At 28.0% G+C, this 22,858-nt stretch overlaps 2 protein-coding genes across 2 annotated transcripts; one reads left to right on the forward strand and one right to left on the reverse strand.

The window, feature by feature from the left end:
• Positions 1–1,550: 1,550 nt before the first annotated feature.
• Positions 1,551–13,090, reverse strand: PrBP (Prenyl-binding protein). The gene is made up of 6 exons (XM_016057286.4): positions 12,866–13,090; positions 11,188–11,250; positions 9,513–9,538; positions 7,191–7,316; positions 5,691–5,796; positions 1,551–2,784 (listed from the first exon to the last, which is right to left on the reverse strand). Exons 1-6 carry the CDS (start codon positions 12,904–12,906, stop codon positions 2,703–2,705), a joined length of 444 nt encoding a protein of 147 aa, XP_015912772.1. The 5' UTR covers positions 12,907–13,090; the 3' UTR covers positions 1,551–2,702.
• Positions 13,091–13,174: 84 nt separating this feature from the next.
• Positions 13,175–22,476, forward strand: ND-SGDH (NADH dehydrogenase (ubiquinone) SGDH subunit). The gene is made up of 4 exons (XM_016057275.4): positions 13,175–13,586; positions 17,622–17,830; positions 19,664–19,770; positions 22,039–22,476. Exons 1-4 carry the CDS (start codon positions 13,478–13,480, stop codon positions 22,181–22,183), a joined length of 570 nt encoding a protein of 189 aa, XP_015912761.1. The 5' UTR covers positions 13,175–13,477; the 3' UTR covers positions 22,184–22,476.
• Positions 22,477–22,858: the final 382 nt, after the last annotated feature.

Here is a 22,858-nt window from a genome sequence, read left to right on the forward strand (position 1 = left end):
TTTTTTTTAACATGGTTTATAAAAATCAATACTATAAATGACAAAAAAAAAAAAAAAAACAACAACATGTTCTTGTTTTGAGTTTAAATTTAAACTTATTGTTCGATCATGTTACACATAATAGAATTTACAACATTCAGTATCGTATTTTTGTCTAAAAATTGTCCATACAATTTAATTGCAAACATTAATTAAAAAAAAAAAAAAATTGAAGAAAAAGCAGGTCATACAATTTTTGACTAAAGTTTATAAAAACAATAAATCCTCAGAAAATATTTTATAAGAATAATTATAACAGTATCATAAAGATATCAAAAAAATATCAATAACCAACTAGATACACACATTACTCAATGAATCCATACAAATGAAAATGATAACCTCTCAGTAAAAACAGTTAACTTTTGACTAATTTAGCAAGTAAATTAAAATACAGTACAACCTTGATTATCAGAAATAAACAAGGACAAACCTAAATTCAGTAACTGAAATATTTGGTCGGCAAAGGTTAACTATTTTTAATTATCCAATTTTATTCATCAACCACAAAAACTTAAGTTAAAAAAAAAAAAGAATTTTTTAAAAATCTCTTGGCCGTTGAGTCTTTTTCTCGTTTGGTCTATTTGAAAAAAAAATTTTTTTTTTAGACCCTATATCACCACATGAACTTGAATTAATAATTTTCACTATTTAACTTTTATGCAACTAGTAAGTGCTTCATTAGCATTGATAGTTGATATCAATAATATAAAAAGTGCAAGTAAAAATAACAGTTCTGTCATCAGTATCCTTGTAAAAGTTGCAAATGAAATATTTGATATTTATAACTTAATGCCATTCTGTAACTGTAAAAATATACATATTTTCCTAAAGTGCTGTTTTCAGCAATTTTTTAATGGATAATATATATTTTCTTAGCAATCATTTTATTGTAAATAGTGTAATATTATATGGTTAACTAATGAAGTAAAAATCAAACTGAAGTTGAGGCACTGAATATACATTTAGATACCTGCAAACATTGGAGAAATAAAATGACGGAGATTTTACAAGTGACATTTTTTGAGCTATGAGTAAAGTTTTGATACAGCACGCATAATCATATTAGTCCGAATTGGAAATAATATAAGCACTTACATTTTGTGAAATAAAATATATGCATATAAATAATAATCTTAAGATTGTTTTAAACCATTATTTATGATTACTTAAACTATAAACTCTCAACACACTGCAGCAATAGCACCATCTGTTGAAGAATTAGAGAAGTATTTTTGCCATTAACGGTTATTTTACTGCCAATTTTTTAAAAAATTTCTTCAACAATTACGAAGAAATTTGAGAATATACGGGTAAGCAGAAGATAGTTGTAAAATACAGGAGTTTTCATCAAAAAACAGGTGACCCGGCAGCAGAGCCGGATTATACCTTTCGTAGGCCCTAGGCACAGAGCCGGATTATACCTTTCGTAAGCCCGTTTTTGGGCCCTCCCCTCCTTTCCCCACTCCTCCCCTCTTTTCAAAATATATGCTAAAATTTTCTCGCATATATTTTTTTTACATTTTTATTAATATGGATTTTAATTTACAAATTTGTTTATCGAACTTTATCTGCAATACCGACATACTGCCGATATTGCTGTTGATATCGATAATACCATTATGATTAGCTCGATCGATAACAATGTTAAAGATAAACTTGTGAATACTTTTCCTAACGTTCACATTGCATTAAGAATATATTTGTCGATTCTTGGATCAAATACAGAAGGAGAAAGATCTTTCTCCAGATTAAAATTGATAAAAAATAATTTGCGTTCCACAATGATCGTTTGGCATCGCTCGCACTTATGTCTATTGAGTACGACATTTTGCGTAGTTTTGGAATTCGACAGCTAATACAAGATTTCGTTGAATACAAAAATCGCGAAAAAGTAATATATTAGATCATAAGATTCTGCAAAATAATTTGTTACCAAAAAATATTATATTTTTATATGTATCTTCATAATTTTGTGCAAAATACACTTGTTGTTTTTAAAGCTAAATTATTTTTGCCAACAAATTTTTTTCTCCCAAGTTTTTCGTAGGCCCCTGAATTTTGTAGGCCCTAGGCACGTGCCTAGTGTGCCTATAGGTTAATCCGGCCTTGCCCGGCTGGCCTGCATTCAATGCAATTTACATAGCGTAAATGTTTGCAATGTATATGTTTAGAATGCACAGCTGAATTATTTTTCTGTTTGCTTACAAATTTTAAACATCATGCATCAAACATGAGCATTGATATAAATCAGCAATCACCACGTAAAAAATAAATAAATAGGAAATCCATTTTGGCCAACAGAATTGCTCGTCTATGAAAAGAGTTTGGATAATCAAGATTTCACTGTACAAAAATTGTTTTCTAATTAAATAGAAAAAATATATATATAACAAAGCACCGTAGAAACAATGTCTTCATGTATCGATATAAAGAAAATTTCACTATATTGATTCAAATAACAATTCATTCATTCATTCTAATGCACAATAAGCATTCATTAAAATAAATTAACAAGCATGATACTTCACTACTAGTGAATTTTATCAGTTCTCAAAAAAACAAATGATCTTGTATAATTGTTCCAGTGATTTTGTTCAATGTGGACATAAGACATGTAAGAACAAAACTGGTGCATGAAAAGAAGTGTAGTTTCCCTTTAATTATACATAAAATAGACGTACTTTAGAAGTGCTGACTAGAAGGTCACCATCATAAAACTTAGTCTCAATAATGACATTACCACTGAAAAAGAAACATAAAATATCTTTACACAAAGCATTAGAAATTAATATTCTTGAATGGAAGGAAAAATCAAAGTACTTGTGTTTGGTAAAGAATTATAAGTTTCACCAAGGCTGTAATAAACAATTATTACAAAACCTTCAAATTACAAATCAAAATCTTCAAATCAGATAAGAAAACTTGGTTAAAAAATATTTTCTAAACACTTAAATTGATAAAAAAGAATTTTATCACAAGTTTTAAATTTGTATTCAGTACGTAAACAGTGTTTTCATCATAGAAAAAAAATGGGTGAGAATTTCTCACCCTTTCTCAAAAACAGGGTGAGATTTCAGAAAGTTAAGTGAGATTTCTAAAAACTGAAAAAATACAAATAGAAAAAATTTCTTTCATTATAATACATTTTTAACGTCTTCTATTTTTTAAAGCATTGAATATTCTTGCTGCATCATCATAGAAGATTTTGCCTTTACTAGGTATTTGTCCATCTTACATTAGTGCATAAAAAATTTGAACGTCTTACATGAAAAAACCTTACCTGCGGTAAACACGTGGTTGCAGAGAAATGTGTTCTGAAAGGGGTTCCGTGGTTCGGAGAGGTTGTGTTCTGTTGCTCGAAAATGTTCTGAACAATACTGGTAAATAGGGAATCTAGATAACGGGGCAAATGTTGAAAATAATGAAAGATCCAGGAAGAAAAGTGAAATGGATTTTATTCTAATTGGCGTAATTCGAAGCTTTTTCCAAAATGCGAGAAATTTGCGAATTTTGAAATTGATTTATAGAATGCGCGAATTTCTCGCGGTAATCATTTTTTAATGCGAGAAAAGAAAAAAATATGCGAGATTCTCGCGTTCTCGCGCTGTAGTGAAAACACTGGTAAAATAGGATATTAGTTTGAGTTATTCATACCTACATTTTTTCAAAAGGTAAAACTTTTAAATATATTTTAAGACACAAAATTACCTAAACCCCATATTACCATAAATAAAGAACTGTCCCACTTATTTGTTGTAAAATGCAGTTTCTATCTTTAAAATAGCTATATTATACAAGAAACTCAAAAATTATGATGAAAACATAAGTAATTAATGTTTATACAAGAAAAACTTAGTAAACTTTGATTACTTCAACTACAATTATTTTTACATTTGTGTTAAATTCATCGAAGTATAAATGAAATAATAAATATTCATAAATAAAAGTGTATGTAAGTAAAATGAAATTGAAAATTAAGTATCTTAGAGAAAGAAAAAAAGAAAAGAAAAGACAAAAGCTGCTACTGGATAACATCTATTTGCTTGGTAAAAGCCATTAAAAAAAATCTGTAAAAATACAATTTTACATATTTGAAAGTACTTTTTCAAGTCCCACTCTAAAGTTCTATTAATTTAATTTTTTCAATCAAATAAAGAAAAAAAAAAGACTTAATGAATAATAATTTTGAGGCTTTTTCAACTCTTTACTGTCCAGCAATTTTAAACAGGAACTATGTCATCGGCTATTATCTCGTAATTGAAGATGGTAAGTGAAGTAAAACATTCTAAATAAACTTCAATAAATTTTATCTATGTTGAATTATATGAAATTAACTTGATGTAGAACATGAACTATATGAATAACTTTTGAGAAAATCTATATTGCCCTGAATTTCATTATAAAATACTAACTAAACACAGTGGTGCGACACAGCCCATAGAGGTCCAAGGCCTACTGTGCCCATCTCAGCTTTCTTGACCTTGGGCTCTGGGGTGCAAGAGCTCATGTTCCGGTTAGGTGGTCAGCCGAACATGGAACCCCTAGTGTTTAGTTCGCAAGCACGTTTGGAATTCATTTATCGACCAACTGAAGGGATGAAACGCTGAGTCAACCTTGCCCGGCCCGAGTATCGAACCCAAGATCCGTGGCACGGGAGCATGAAGCGCTACCACTCAGCCATCGGGTGCCCCAAAATTTTATAAATAATACATGTGCAATGAAGAGCCTTACCATATTCACTGTTCCATTAATTAACTTAATTAATAATAGTTTTAATTTAATATTTTTTTAATATAAAGAGGATTAATGAATAATCCTTTTGAGGCTGTTTTAACTTTTTGTTTACCAGCAATTTTACACAGGAACAATGCCACCAGTTATTATTTTGCAATTGAATATGGTAAGTAAAGTAAAACATTCTAAATAAACTTCAATAAATTTTATTTATAACGAATTATATGAATAAAGTTGGAATAATCTATATTGCCCTGGATTCCATAAATTGAAATAGATAATACAAATACAATGAAGAGCTAACAGACATAGCATACATTTACATGTAATGAGCCTAGCAAAATAGCTGCAAGAGAAAAGTATTGAGGCATTGTAATTCGAAAAAAGTCTGGCGCACACATTTTTGCATTAATGAATAAAAAGTATTTAATATTATAACTAGATTCATCACATTTAAATTTACACATGCAAATCATTTTTAAATAAAGATTGCAACAAGTCTTATAGCAATGATTATCATAGTCGAAACTAAATGTATATGACAAAAATTATAATTGATTTAAAATAAAAGCAAAAACACATAGGTAACGAGGAAATAAAGAAACAAAATAATAAGGCAAACAAAATAGCAGAGATAAATGTCGAGAGTTATTATATTCAGTAAACAATTAAATGCAGCAAATAATATACTGAATAGGCAGTATTGATATTAAGTTGACTTATAGCATTGATATTTAAGCTCCAAATATAAATAAATATAAAAGGGATGTTATCGTAAATTGCATCAAGTGTAAATATATACAATAGATATGTTGATTTTATCTAGTTTTATTACTAAAAAACAGTACTTTATAGAAATTACAATTTATCTGAAATAACAGCAAAAATAAATTAAATCTTTGCAATATACTTACTTTAACACATTTGCTGGCATCATTTGGGATTCAGGCGCAGCTTCAATCAATGACTGCCAAGTGTTTGTTGAATTGGGTATCACAAAACCAAAGTCAAAAAACCATTCTGCAAAAAGAAAAAAAAGGATGGTTTATATTATAGACGCTTAAAAGTTGTCATTCTTATTGAGCAATGTAAAAAAATTAAGCCAGACCTAATCTATAGAATTACCATATTTTAGGGAAAAATTACTTGCATCATCATGTTAAAAACGATTTTTTTCTTTCTTTAAACTTCAGAAACAAATAATTTTGTGTATGTTTAGCATACAAGTTAACTTCTTATTCACGCAAGTTGATAATTAACATTTTACTCTCAATCTAACAAATTAAATTAATATATAAACGATGAAATTTTTATTATTAATGTTTAAAAGTGCACAAAAGTTTTTAAGAATAATTTCATAAAGGTATTTCTAAACTCGAACTATTTTGCTAAACACTCTTTTTCTGATAAGGAATAAAAAAATTCAAGAAATAATAGATCTAAACTAAACTAAACTCAGTGGCGCGACAGCCCATAGAAGGCTAAGGCCTGCGCCTATCTCAGTTCTCCTGACCTTGGACTCTGGGGTGCAGGAGCAGATGTTCTGGTCATCCGAACGGGGAACCCCAAGTGTTTGGTTCCCTAGCATGCTTGATACTCATTTATCGACCCACTGAAAGGCTGAGTCAACCTTGTCCGGCCCAAGGATCGAACCCAGGACTTGTGGCACAGTAGAGCGAATCGCTACCACTTAGCCACCAGGCGTCGAAATAATAGATCTAGTATGTGCTTATTTTCAAGTAAAGTTCTGCAATTAAGTCTGAAATTTAGAATATTTTGCAAAATGCAGCAAAGTTGCACGTAAGAGTGCAAGAATCTCACCGAATCTAGCTCAGTAGGCTCAAATGCGAACTCGCAAATATTTGATCAAACATGTAAAATGATTAACGCTTTCATACGGTAATAGATAATAATCTGGCGTTAGAATGTAGTCAGCACAGAGATAATGAAATTATAGGAGAATCGTACATACAGAATGACGTAAATAAGATTATATTGGAAGTAGATATTTAGCGTTGTGGGAAGAGGGATGTGACAGATTGTACAGGTGGAAAAAGAGAAGGTGGTCGACATAGTTAATGTTTTATTACTCAACGTAACGTTATCTGCGGGAGTTTAATTATTTGGTTTTAGGAATGAATTTTCATGACCTTAGCTATCTGCAGACTGATTGTCTTTGCATGTTTTTAGTATTCCTTAGTAAATACAAAAAAATATAATCAATCAGTTTTATTCACTGATAATAAGTAAGGTAAATATTAAGCATGATTTAGACTAAACCTCTGTTTTACTAGTTTGTTCTAATAAATCATTTTGAAATATAATATTTACGATAGAAAATTATAATAACCTGTTTAGATAAACACAAAAAGATACATAATGAATCCGAATAAAAAGTGCTTAACTATTCATACCTTCTAAGCACCTTCCTTTAAAAAGCACACGTTGCTCAAGACGAAATTTTTCCATTGGTTCAATAGAAGAAAAGTTTATTTCCCGAGAAACAGCACGGCATTTCAGAATTTTCTTTGGTACACGAGCTGAAATTAATATGTTCATATGAAATCCTTTTTTCTTTGATCACAACGTAACTATTTTATGGTAAAATTTTATTATCTAAATAATTCTAAATACCAATAAGCACACAAACTACAACCACAATGCACCCTTAACTACCTCATTTATAATAGCAACGTTGTCTACTTTGATCCATATTATTTGACATAATCATGTTCTTTATTTAAAATAAATAAATAAATGAATGAATATGAATAAACAATGTAAAAATGCTTGAATTCCCAAAATATTGAAGCAAAACTCTTGCTTGGCTCTATTTCTAAAACCCAAAGAGCTTGTTTTTATCAGTATAGCCCAAATGGAATTAAATTAACTAATTCCTTTTCACAAACTTATAGGTTATCTTAATTAAATATGTTTGATAATTCGCTGAGTTTTTCATCCTAATAAAATTCTCTGACTTTAGTTTTGTGGCCACTTTAATAAACTTTATTGTTTAGAATAAAAAGTATAATGAATATCAATCAATAGCATGAAAATGTAAAAATACCCAAAGAAAATTCTTGGCCTGGTGATCTGTCTTAATTTTAAAATGCATTTTTTTTTCAGTATAGTTCAAAGAATCATACACTAAAAAACAATTAAACTGTTCATAAATAAAAAATATCTATGAACATACATGTGTACAAAATACTTTGAATATGCTTTAAATTTTTTACCAGGAATTTTTTTTTTTCATTCCATAGATTGATAAGTATACAATAAATACTAAGTAAGATATAAAAATCTATAAATAAAATTGCAATGTGCTGCATGTAGATGGATATTATAATCATAGAGTACATTAAGCTTGAAAATATTGAAAAATAAATTATGCAAACCTGATTTGTTATTTTTGATGAAGAATGTGAACATTAATTCAGAAATTTAAAATATCTGCCCTTTTGTCACATATATATTAGCATAAATAACATTAATCACATACATATAAGCGTAAAATAGCATTTAAATTTTAACATGAAATGTAAATGCAACTTTATATTTTAAAACATTAGAAGAAATCACATTACAGGAATACACTCATATAGGAATTAGATTAAACCAAAGATCTACTGTCCCCCGCTCATAATATTTTGCCAGTTACTAAACAAATAGCAAACTTTCAGTTCCTAGATTATTGAAAGTAGTATTACACACAATAATTTAAATAATTATAAATATTTCTCTTGAATAATAAAGTAAAAAGTGTCAAAATAGCTCCTATTACCTATTTACATATAAAACCTTATCTCAGTACTTATTAATAAAAAATACTGAAATTGCCAAGAAAAAAACATAATTTTCTTGTTGCTACTTCAAAAATGTCTTTAGATCAAGAAAGCTATCTCAGTTACAAAGTATATGCCAATGTTTTCCACTAACAGATACATGGTAAACAGAATTTAATATTTAGCACAATATGTTAAATAAATGATTAATAATAATTTGACCATGATGATTGTACTTTTATGTTAATTCATTTTTATTTTAGTAATCACAATGGGTTGAATTCATTGATAATTTCATAATTCAAATTGGCAAGAGCAATAATTTTCATGTACGTGTTTTTTCTCTTCCTCTCACTCGAATATCAAATAAATTTCAAAATGAATTTTGAAAGAAATAAAAATGTCATGTTTATTTCTTTAATTTCCTTATATTTCTATCAATTGAAGAAAATTATGAAAGTGTGAGAAAAAGAAAAGGATTATAACTGCACCCACATTTAAGTCAGAAAAATATATTTAAATAACATGTCACTTTGATCCATTGAAAACATAATCAAAAAATGGATTATAGAGTTACGTCTCTACTTAATTCTTGAACTAAATTTTTCGGGTCATTGTAGAGTAACATAATACTTTCATTTTATGAATCAATTACATTTTTGATTTTTAATGGAAGGAAGAGATAGTCCTCCAGAAAAAGCAAATTTAGCTTTATTTCCAGGATTTTGTTAGCTTTTCATATGTATAGAATAAAGTTGAAAATAAGCTGAATTGATAAAATCTTACTTTATATAGTCATAAATTTATTTATTTCATTGAAAAATAATGTCACAAATAACATTGAAAGAATAAACACTCCTTTAATAAAAATTGAATAATTAACTTCAAATAAAATTAATACAGGAATATTTCTTTATCATTATAAAGTATAAAATTTAAAAACAAAAATACCTTCATGTTCAACATCAGGCTTAGACCTGAAAAAAAGAAGTTAATAAAATTAATCATTAAAATGATAGATTATAAATAATTTTAAATATGATGAAAAATTATCGATTTACATTAAGGAATGTCATTGTATTTAAAAAAAATGTAAATATATACTTATACAATAAATGAGTAAACTGTATTATTGCTACATATATATTATAAAATTAATAAACAATTTTAAGTAACTATTAAAATAAATTTTTATTAGTAGAAGTTTTGCTAAAAGAACTTAGTTGGTATTGCTTTAAGGTGTTTAAGCTTGCATAAAATTATTAAAATTAGATAAAAAATATTTTGGAAAATAATTTTAATACTAATGAAATAATTAATAATAATTAATTTCAATACTAATGAAATAAAATAATTTTAAAACTAATGAATAATTTATAACACCAATGAAAGCGAAGTTACAGAAAGGCTCACTGTGAAAATTGTGAAGAAAGTGGGATTAGTCGCACCATCCTTTAGCAATATTTAGAAATACAAAAATAATCATGGGATTTAAAGAGCCATGTAAGAAGCAGCGAATTCAATTTAAACGATGCAGCTTCTCTCTTAGTCACATGGCATGTGACGCTGACCATATGTGCACAAAAACGCTGAACACATGAGATGCCATGCCATCAAAGAAGGAGCTAATAGGGTTATAATAACTGATCTCGTTTTTGGCACATGACAAAAGTGATGCTAAAAAAATGTGCGAAAATTGGTTGTTGCGAAAAAATTTGCCAAAACAGACGCATAACAATTAAGTTCCAGTTTGAAGCTTTCGCTTTTAGTAAAAAGAACATCGTTGAAAAGTAAAATATTAACTCTTCGGGTATTCATTTGTAATTTCCCAAATACAGTAGGGAACCGATTATCCGGAACGATCGGGACCATCGCTATTCCGGATAACTGATTTTTCTGGTTTTCTGAATCGCTACAAAAAGCCTTTTTTTTTTTTTTTACTGTTAAACCCAACTAAAAAAGAAAATTAAAATAATCTTAAAAAGAAGAAAAAACGATGAAGTAATACACTAATGATTATTTCCAAAATGATGGTAAGGTAAACATCTTTCAAAATACAGTACAGAACCCGTTATCCGGGAATCAGAAAACCGGAAAACCAAAAAACCGGAACGAAATTCGATAAATTTTCCGACCATTTTTTTAAAAAAATGTTTTTTTCCTCATAAGATTTTAGGATTTTTCTTTCTTTTTTGAAAGATTTTTACCGTACCATCATTTTGGAGATAATCATTAGTGTATTACTTGATTGTTTTTTCTTCTTTTTAAGATTATTTCCAAATATATATTTTTTTAGTTGGGTTTAACAATAAAAAAAACGGCTTTTTGTAGCGATTCAGAAAACCGGAAAAATCAGTTATCCGGAATAGCGATGGTCCCGATCGTTCCGGATAATCGGTTCCCTACTGTAGAAAGAAAAATCCTATGAGGGAAAATTTTTTTTTTTGTTTGAAAATGGCAGTAAAATGTATCGAATTTCGTTCCGGTTTTTTGATTTCCAGATAACGGGTTCTGTACTGTATCAGGGAATCACTGTAAGCAAACAATACAGTCATAGGTATACAATTTATGGTATAATAAATAAAAGAAATATACATAATTTAAAGCTTTTATAGTCTCAACTTACAGATCTTCTGATCCTTGCCATAAGACTTTACCAGAATCAGCATCTCGTAGATTCATCCAATTTCTGTAAAATCGAACATTAATAAAAATTTAAAAAAATCATAAGAATATCAAAGAAGATAATTATTTATCAAGTAAAAAATAATCCAGTACAATTTGATCATTCTCATACAATAATTAAAAAATTTACTAGAAACATTTACTTAAACTTATTCTCATAAGAAGCATACTGAAGTTTAAATAAATCCTGTATTTCAAAAATGGAAATTACAAAATCTAAAATAGACAACAAAAACATTATTTGGATAATATTGAAAAGGATAAGGTAAAGCATATGGTGGAAATAAAGAACCAAGAGACTTTAGGAACAAAAATGGAAAAATACAAACAAGATTCGTAAATAGCCTTTGAAAAAAATATAGAAATACTCTCACAACCACTAGAATCAATCAATAGAACTTATACAAATATATCCTAAAAAGTTTAGTAAAAGTTTTTCCCTTTCCTTCTCAGTTGTAAAATATATCAAATCACATCTATGGTTCTCTATTAAAGAAGTTCTTGCTGAAGCTATACTGTTTCTCAGAAATAACTAATGCCAGTTTTTCACTTTCATAATAAATACTTAATATAATATTCTGCTAAGCCATAAATTTTTCGTTCTGAAGCATCTTTTACTTCTTTTATTACATTAAAGGTGCCTATGTTTATAAATATGAGAGGGATTTGGAGTCGTTAAGTGTAAAGTTCTAGATGTTGGAATCAAAGTATCATTTTCTCTATTGACTCCACTGTTTTAAACAAAACTGAGAAATTTGTGGCATGATTTTAAATTTTTTTTTCTAGATCCAATGTAATTGTTTCTAACTTAGTAAAGAGGAATAACTGCAAATTAGAAAACTTTAATTTGCACCTTATCCACAAAATTTCCTTTTGTCGATCTAAACTGTCTATTTATTGCTCAAAAAAGAAAGCATTAAAAGATATTTTAAGTTACAGCAAGCATTCAATTATGAATAAAAAAAAAATAACTGTTTGGTTAACTGTAGAATGTTTCCATTTGATTCACAACTAGAGTCTAAAACTAAATATTTTTAATTGATTCTAATTAAAGAGCTGGAAAGCTAAGAAATGGTACCTTGGCAATTGCAGTTGGTGATATCAAGTAGCATATGTTGTAATTGCTATCTCCCACTGACATAGATTCAAATGTTAATTGTAATTATTGTGAGAATAGAAAAAAAAAGAAAAAGATTTAGAAAGAAGACATTATATATTTTCAATTGTCCTAATATTATAATATAACAGTCAACCTGTTCAGACAAAGTGTTAAATAAACAAAATTTGTTTAATAAAAAAGAAACAAATATAATCACTTAACACATTAGATTAATGATTGAAGGCATCAATCACTAGGTTGGAACTACAAAAATTGCAAATATAGAAGATCTACAATTTTAAGGGGTAAAAAAAAAAAGGAACAATAGCAATAAAATGTATTATTTTATTATTCATCTGAAATTTATTTACTATAATAAGGCGATATTATTCTTTATAACTTAAGTCTGATATATCTTTGAATCACTTACATTAAAATAAATCTAGTTAATTTAGATTTCTTAATTATGATAGAGAAAAACATAAAATAAATAATTTATAGAATAAGTAAATAAATTTACAATTTGAATCCTTGAAGAATGTCTTCAGCTTTTGACGGCATTGTATACAGTAATAATTGACTGAATATAAAATCTATTAAATATAAAACATTTTATACCAAACTTTATTAAGAATTTATTAAAAATTAAAGTAGAAAAAGCATTCTGTAATTGAAAAACTTGACAAATTTCGTAGCAATCGGAGATAGAAATTATGGATTCGAGGAATTAAACGTGATTAAAGTTGAAGTGCATAATTAAAACTAAGTAAATCGAAATAATGGAAATAACTTTGATATCTAACAATTTTACAAATATTTTTTCAAATAAATACTCGTAAAGAATTTAAACGATGCTTTTACTAAAAATTTTAAAACTTAACTCCAATTTTCAGATACATTAGGCAAATTTATGTCATTCGTAATGTGTTATAATTTTACGAAAATATAATATATTTTTAAACCTTTTATATTGAACAAGTTTATTCCGTTGAAAAAAATTATAGCGAGTTCTTGCTTCCAGATTTGTTTTATTATTTTATAAATTTCCTCATTATTTGTGGCAACTATCACGTCAAAACTTTGTTTATTTTCATTTTTCGGTAACTTTGAGAAATAAAATTTGATAATTAACATGTCTGTTTTAAGCACTTTATCTCTATTAAGTCGATTACCTACGGCACTCAAAGTATCTAATGTTACTAGGATTCTCCTCACAAAGCAACAGAATGTTATTATGGAGGGTAATTTAATTAATTTACTTTGTATTTACCATTGTGACCTTGTCATTATTTTAAAGAATTTTATCGTTGTGTCCTACCTCTTACTCTTTTTTTTTTTTATAATAAAGTAAATTGTTAGAAGCTTTAGCAGTTTAATATAATTATTAAGTCCTGAAACAGATGATTAAGCGTTATTTTATGCTAAAATAATCTTGCTCCATAATAGGGCCCGTTTTATAGCCCGAGATTTGGCATTCATACTGCTTCAGATCACACTAAATAATTGTTCAAAATTAAATAAAGTTATTTTTAGCATCATAACTCAGCTAAGAAAAAATTTCCATGCTTATGGCTATCTGTTTTGCCTTAGGACAAATAGACCCAAAGACAAATTTTGCTATGCACCATAAGCAGATACTTTGGCAATGTTCTGAAACAAGCATATAAATGAGTGAAAATGTTCTGCAGTTATGTATGTATTCGTTTCTGAGCAAGCTTACGTAAATATAAGTCAGTTAGAAATTTAATTTAAAAATGAGATATGAAATAAAATATGTCAATGATAGTGTATGCTTGTAATTAACTGTTTCCTTTGCACATAATTTGATTTTGTTGTGACTATTATGGGCAATAATACATACATTTGCTATTGCAAATTGCAGACATATATTTGCAAATTAAAAATAAGTTTAAAGTTGCAATTTATTTTTTGTGGTTTACACAATAATGAATTAATTTGAAAATTAAGCAATATATTATCCTATCTGCAATCTTTTATTAAAAATGAAATAAATCAGAAATTAAAAGAAAATATGACATACACGTGACAAAGATAAAAAAGGAAAAAAAAAAAAAAAAACGGAACATGGAATCTAATAAGTTGATAATTTTTTTTAAACAGAACCAAACTATCCATTATAAGTAGAGAAGTAGGGTTTACCATTTTAGAACATAAGAAAACGTTAGCATGCACAAAATAAAAGGATGTAATTCAAAATGTAGATCCAAAAAAGCTAAAATAGTAAAAATTATTTGCATAAACAAATTAGGCCATGAAAGTGATTTCTTATGAAGAGGTTTTTTTCTTCTTACCTTATTAATTTTTATTATTCTAAAATTAAGAATCATCAAAAATAGTTGATGGGCAGAAATATCGCAAAATCCTATCCAGCATTCAATAGTTAAAAAGTAATGAAAAAAATAATATACCCACTACATTAATGCTATGCCCCAATTTCAAGGAAACGACACATTTTATTTTTTCTCGTAAGACATATTATTTTAAAAAATTCTTACCTTCTAATAATGATAATAATTTATCCATAGTATCTCTGTTGATAATTGATTCTTCTTTGTAATAGATTCTTTTTCTTGTTATATATTAACGTCATTTTCAGTGCTGATACCAGCATCATTATTGATTCTCAGTTTTTTTTTTAAGCGTTACATCCAATTTAATTCAGTAATGGTTTTTTCAGGGCTCGAAAAACCGCCCGTCCTCGGCGGTCAAAAATTCCCCGCGAACAACAAACCCCTCAAATCCGACGCCCCCCCGGACGGCCATTTTCCCGTTAATGTTAGTGATATATTTTCTGTTTTTGTTATCTACAAGAGTCTAGTGCCTCACTTCTAAAATGATCCTCTAATCTGGAAATACAGCAACATACAGCGCATGGTGGAATTGATGTTTTCTTTGTCTGGGAGTACTGTAGCCGTTGAAAGGGGCTTTTCAGCAATGAACTAACAAAAAAACGCGTTAAGTACTGGTCGTAAACAAGAAGCGTTAAATGCAGTTATGAACATCTACTTAAATGGAAAACCTCTTTCAGATTTCTTGTGCAGAAACCTCTGTAAATCATTGGATTGATTGTGAAACTGGCAAACGTCATATTTAATTTATTTAAAAAACTCAGTACCCGCGAATAAATTGACATTCCAGATAACTTGATCTTTGTCATTTAAATTATTTCATAAAAGAAATACTAGGTTTTACTATTAGTAACCTAGTATTTCTTTTATTACTATATAATGTAATCCTAGTATTTATAATCCTAGTAACTACTAATTCATTGTGCAATTTATATAAATATTAGTAATAAATAAGAGAAAATTATATTTTTATTTATTTAGAAGCTGCGGGTTAGTTTCAAAGGAGGACGGGTACATTGTTGGACAAACCGTCCTCGGGGACGAGTAAAATTTCTGAGTTTTTTCGACCCCTGGGTTTTTTATTCAAGTTTTATATGGGTTATTAATTTCTTGAGCAATGCTTTCAGGTTTATAGCAATGATAACGGTGATAGTAGGATTTCAAATTTTTAAAAATAATATGTATCTTATATTTAAAGCTATCTACTTTCTTACGAGCAGATATTTTTAAATCATTAAACATCCGTTTGAGTTTTCGATTTTTCTTCCTTTTTATATTTAGTCAAGTACTTGAACACTAACATTACGATCTATGACAGTACAGGCTGATCTGAAAACTTCCCTCTGCAAAATAAACCCTGGCTCCAAATGTAATAATTTTTTAAAAAAAAATATTTTTTCAAAATGATATTTTTCTAAATACTTTATTATAATTTTATTGATATAATCATTATTCTGTAGGAAGGATTCTTGTTCTGTGGAGTGTGCAAAACTTTTTTAGCATATTCTGCTATGAGGACACTATATTCTGTAAACATTTATTTATATTTTTTAACTAAACAAATATAAAACTTAATGTGGCATTATTTTATAACTTATTCGGTAATATACTATTTTTACGCTTATTTCTACTTTACTTGTGCAGATTAGTTTACAGTTTGAGTAATTAAATATCTTATTTTGTTACTACTCGGTGTTTACGATATATCCTATTTAGCAACTACAATATTTCTAAAGATTACTGTTTTTATTAATTCTATTTATTTATTTATTTTAATATTTGGCAGCTATAAAGTGGTTGATAGAAGAAAAAATTAAGAAATGTCTATACTTTTTATTTATTGTGATTAAATTTAAGTAACTCTCAATAATCTATAATGATAATAAAATGCTAAGAGGATGCATTGCTGTGTGAGAAACTTTTGATCACAAATTCTATTTTTCCTCCATTATTAATTTAAAGCATTGAAAAAGTGACCAACCTGAAGTAAACCATAAAGTTTCAAATGCTGAATTTTTTTTTTAAAATATCAAACAAACAATTGGGATAAAACTTCCTTATTGTGTAATCTTAAGTTATTGTCATAATTTATTTTCATTTTGATATCTTGAAAATTTCTTTTTCTGGATTTGAAACTTCAATGTTTACTCTAGGTTTTTTTGTATAAATTATTTACACTATAAATTATTTCTGGAGGTGAATAGTTTGCCAGTTTTTATGCATCCGATATTTGTTTAAAAGTCTAAAAGGTTAAGAAAAATATGCCCTTCTTTCTTACATCCAAACTTGATACATTTTAAAAATCATACACCGCGATTCATATTTACACGATTTAAAAATCCAATATCGCTATTTGGTTGAGAATTTAATTATAAATCTCAGTCCAAATAATTATGTTCAATATGAATAGTAAATTGATATTTTGTTATTAGAGTTTGGCACATAACATTTTCAGGGTTTTTCTCTGTGCAATGCTTTGCTAGCTATTCAAAAATTCTGCTTCTGTGGTACTTCAAGCTCAATGACTCATTAAGCAGCCTATTTACAACAGTGCCTTATGGCACCTATTTATTGAAATTAATGCAATTTTATTTTGCTATACATTGAATTTCATCCCCAAAAAGGCAAACCTTATTATTTTTTCATCAAATTTTGTACCATCAATAAATTTTTATGTTTTGTGCATGCAACAATCCTGACAAATGAAGAATTTTGCATTTATGGGCCTTGTTCTAATAATCACTTAAAACTAATGAAATAACGCTGAGTTTCTATAGCTGTTTCCTGCTTTTCTATCTATGATAAAATCGAAGACTTTTCAAATTTTAAATGTTAAAGATATATTTTTTTAATCATAATCTAAACATGTTTCTTTTTGTTTTAATTTATATGTTTATTCTTTTATAGCTGTACGCAAAATGTCTGATGAAAGGAAGATGCATATAACCCCTACTAGATTCCAGTACACTCGCTTTAAGGATGACTTCCATTTCTACATTACATTAGGAATTGTCCCTCTAACTCTTCTTATCCTTTATGTAAACATCTTCATTGGGCCAGCCACATTGACTGAAACTCCTGAAGATTATCAACCTAGACATTGGGAATATCATAGGGTAATATTTGTGTCTTTTTTTTTTTTACTTTAAAAATTTTTTACATTTGTCATTGATCAGGGGTCATTTTAGTCCTTTATCGGACCCTTCACTAAATTTTATCTTGAATAAGAAACTTTTCACCAAATAGTTTATAGTTGAAACGGGCTTTTTACAAAATTTTTATTATTAAAATGATTCCTTTGAAAAAAAACTCTAATTCATAATTTTAAACAAAAATTCCTTGAAAGGCATGTTTTTCGTGCTTTTCCAAAAAAGAAAAAAAAGCTCATTTCCCTATATTTATAAAATTATGAATAGATTTTACTCAATTTCACAAATGGGAACCTTTCAGAAAAATTTTGAACTAAATTAATTTTAATTAATTTAAAAATGATCTGATCCGACATGAAAACAGACCTATCATAGGAAGTGGATTACCCCTATTGACAATTAAAAAAGTAATATGCGTAAAAAAGCCATTAAATTTGTGTGATGATTCTTATTTGTATAACATTATATAAGTTTATATTGCAACAATCAGAACTTAAAAGTGTAGTTTATTTCCATAGTTCCTGAATAGCAGTTTAGTAAAACTATGGAATTTAATATTAGTACACAGTTTAAATTTTTTTTACAAATAAATCAGTATAAATTGTTGGTAAAGAAATTTAAATTATGATTTGATTCTTTGTTATTTGGTTCTAATTATATAGCGCTTTTACATCTGTTTTAAAGTTAGTCTTTGTTATTTCTTTGAATGAACAAAATGAAAATAATTTATTAATTATTTCAAACATAATATTTATATTTCATGAAGGAGTAATCAGGAAAAGTATTTTATTTTCTGCTATTGAAATTAAATATACAGCTTTCAAACTGTCTATTTGCTATTGCTTAGTTTCACTAGATATTTCACACTGTAGCTACTTAAAATCAATTTTCATTTAATCATGTAGAATTTTTTTGATTTTTTTCTGAGGATTTTTTTTCCAAGTTTCTTTAATTAAAAGCATTAGCTGTAAAATAAGCTACAAAAGTAGAGGGGACAAAAGGATCATGGGCTTAGTTATTCATTTTCATCTGCCACCCAAATTTTTTAATCATTTTTTAGTTTTTTAGAATTATTTGAATATGAACATGATATTCTTATGTAAGAGATATTAAAAAAGTTCCTGAAGTTAAACATATTCCTTGAACTTGATAAAACATAGTTTTTTTAATTCTTATCCTGGCCACGCCACGTATTGTGAAAAAGGGAACTGTTCATCATAATCACCCCATTTTCATTTCCACTTGACCCTTACTGTTATAATTTGCTGGAGGAGTATCATAAATTTTTCTAAATCTGAAAGAGACAAATTTATTTTTAATTAACCCAGGAATTTTTCCACATGGAAATTGGGATGGTTTTACAACCCCTTTTGAACATCTGAATTAATATAAATAGTCCCTTCACAAAATTCAAATTTGTAAAATGGACCTCTTAACAAAGTTCTTAACTGTAAAGAAATAATGCTCAATCAATATGTAATTTTTTTTTTTAATAGGGCAAAGCTGAGCATATAAAAAAGGAGTTTTTTTAGTTAATATTTTATCAAATTACTGTTCTTACCTCTTTGGAAATACTTTTGATATTAAAATTAATCTAGTGACTGCTAAAATTGAGTGTTACATCTAATTAAGAAATTTTCACAAAAAATATTTCCTCTTCTCTATAAAATTTATCCTCAAAAAAATAAGCTTTATATTAACCTCTGTAATCTTATATTTCTATTCTTATTTTTAAAAATTAATGTTTTCCCTAAAATGTGAATGTTATTCTGAAATATGGTTCTAATTTGTATATTTTAGCATCCCATTACCCGATTTATTGCTAAAAATTTTCATCTTGATCCTCAAATCCATTATGAGAAAACAATTCAAGGATTGGTTGAAGAGGAAGAAAGAGGCAACTGGATGTAAGTTAAAAGTTCTTAGTTTTTATTAAGTTGTCTCCAATTTTTAAGTAAATATATAAAATGTTTTTCATTTTATCCAAATATGCTCCATTTACTTCAATACACTTTTCCCAGTGAGAGTTTAACGCATAGATATCTGTCGTAACGAAATATTGACCATTAAAATCAATAAACTCTGATATGGAATTTTTTTCGAATGTTTTAATTTTTTTTTACTCTTTAATATGTAAAAATTGCTCTAAATGTTTAAAAAAACTAAAGCTGGTTGGTGTAAGATGAGGTGAATAAGCTTATTCAACAGAGCATTCCCTTAAAAATCCATTTCATATGTACCAACATAATAGATATATTACTGTGCATTTCCTTTTAAAAAAAAGGGAAATATGTTGACTTCTGATGTGTTATGCAAGCTGATTATTCAATTAAATTACATCTTCTTCAATTTACTATATCCTATATTAATGTTATTTGAAAAATGTATAGTATCAAGTTTCTTCCTTTTTTCTCTTTTTTTATAGTTATGGAATTGTATTAGCCACTATATTATTTTACATGTTTGCTTTTTAAAAGTCTTCTTTTATCTAGCCAAAATTTCTTGAATAAACTTGCTTACCTCACTACCCAAAACGTAAAGTTCAAGCACACGTCTCTCTTAAAATTTCTGATGTGATGTTTGAATTTTGTGTCACGTTTTTTTTTAATGATTTAACAACAAAATACGAATTTTAAATACTTTTCAAATAGCCATTTTTGATACACATGTTGCCATGATTTAGTGTTGTGAAGAGGACTGGAAATAAGTGGTGATCTGTGATCTCGAACAACTAAAATCAGACTCAGTCAAGTGTAATTGGGTCTTTAGACCAGCAACCAAATGTCGCAAAGTAAAAGTATGTTGTTTGGGTTATTTGGTTTCTGTTTTTACACAAAGTAGCATATTTCATCATAGTTATAAACATTACGCATTTTTTGAATTGTAATTTTTCATTTAAATTCACTTTATTAGTTTATGAAGAAAATATAGTAGATACATGTCGACTGACCAGTGAAAATGTGTGCAGCTAATATCTTTTAGTTACTGGTTCTGATTAAAGTTTCTTAATTTTTACCCCTGATGTTTCCCCTAACAAAATTCTCATATAGAGTATACTTTCGATATATCGAACTTCTATATCTTGAAAACTTTGTTATGTCAAAAAATATTTTTCCCCCTTAAAACTACATATCTACATAATGTTAATTTTAATTCCTATGTTGAAGAGTCTCTTCTCAAAACCTTGTTATGTTGAATATTTTTCGAAATGGAAAATTCTCAATGTATGTTTATTGTAAACCAATAATTTTCTATGCAATGCATAATTATTTTTGTCTTACTTTTAAAAACAAAATTATCATAACAGTATTTAGTCTTATAGTTAACTATCATGACATACATTTTTATTAGTAGTTATTTTTAAATTGTATGACTTTACTTTTTAGAGTACTATCTAAGAAAATATTTTTCTACTTTTTAGAGCATATTTAGTTCTTAACTTGTTATCTCGAAAACTCCCTATCTCAAAATATTTGCAAGCATCCCTTCAACTTTGAGACATCAAGAGTATACTGTACCATAAAATATTTTTTATTTCTAATGCCCACCTGTGTTAACATTTTGTCAATTCAGGCATTTACAGGGCAGATTTGTGGTCCACTCATTCGGGGGCACTATATAAGGTTGGTCAATGTTGCTCCAACAGTAAGGACAGATAGTACAGAGAATGAAGAAAATCCGTGCCTTGTCAGGGATTTGAACCCAGTACCTTTCTGATGCTGGGGATAAGCCGGGTCGTGCTTTGACCTTCAGAGGTAATAGAGGCGATCAGACCGTGTTCAATAGATTCATCAGTGGTCACATAAAGTGCATGAGGTATGAACAGCAGCGAAAGGTCTATCCCACCTGCAATGAATGTTTCTCCAGTGCAGCCAGCCCGGCCCACCTCTTTAGCTGTGTGGATTTTGAAAAAGAGGATTTTCTGTGCAATCCAGTCTTGTTTTTTGATTTCCTGAGGGAGAATGGACTAATGAACCTGGTCTAGCTCCGGTTGACAAGTGGGGATGAGAAACAACAACAACCTTTCTGATGCAAGGCCAATTTCCTGTCCCCTACAGAGTCCTGCCGACGTACCATAAAATATTAATTTTGAAATTGTGTTAAATTAAACAGAAAAATAAATTCATTTTTCATTTAAATGTTCTTTATCTTAAAAATTATTATTTTTTTTTCAGGAGAACGATTGATAAAGTGAATAAATTGATGGGTGAAAGAGATGATTACAAAGCCTGGTACTACTTGGAATCTGAACACGGAAGGCAAATCAGATATGCCAGATATGAAAATGATAAATTAGAGGAAATGAAAGGTTACAAATAATCATATTTCAGAGTAGATAATTTTTTAGAGATGTTTGTAACAACATATGAATTGTTAATTACAAATATTTTGGAAGTTTTGTTATTGTGTAAATAGTACTTATTAAAAACATTTCTTTGATTTCTTGTTATTTGCCAGTTTCATATATTTCCTAATAAATAGTCCTTATTGTTTGTTTGGGCTAATTATAGCTCTTACTTTTTACTGGTTATTATACTTGCAAGTTTCCTTAGTGAAGGGTTTTTTGCAATCAGCTACTGGAAAGTTTGTGTGAATAAAATATTTCCAAAGAACTTATGTGAAATTAATATGATTTATTACAATATTTGAAAGATCATTGTTCTATTTTGAAATGTTCAGAGTTTCATGTAATTGTGTTTAACAACGAAAAAATAAGAACTTAACCTGTCATTCTAAAACGATGTGACTGAAAGTATTGATTTTCAAAAATGCAATAAAATTGTTAAATTGAAAAATCGTAAAGACTTCCTCCACTGTTTTGAGTGTTCAACTTAACCTTCAATTTTGTTTTTTGTGCAAAAACTATAAGACATAGAAACTTGAATGGACAAAGGTCTGTTGGAAAATGTACAGTGCGCAAAATAAAAAATGGACCACCCTGATTATCCTTTGATCTAATGATCGAATATTCATGTTCTAGGACTTAAATATGCT

Source organism: Parasteatoda tepidariorum, chromosome 4, assembly GCF_982258835.1.
Source record: "Parasteatoda tepidariorum strain Cologne lab strain chromosome 4, Ptep-v5.0, whole genome shotgun sequence".
Taxonomy (NCBI): Eukaryota; Metazoa; Arthropoda; class Arachnida; order Araneae; family Theridiidae; genus Parasteatoda; species Parasteatoda tepidariorum.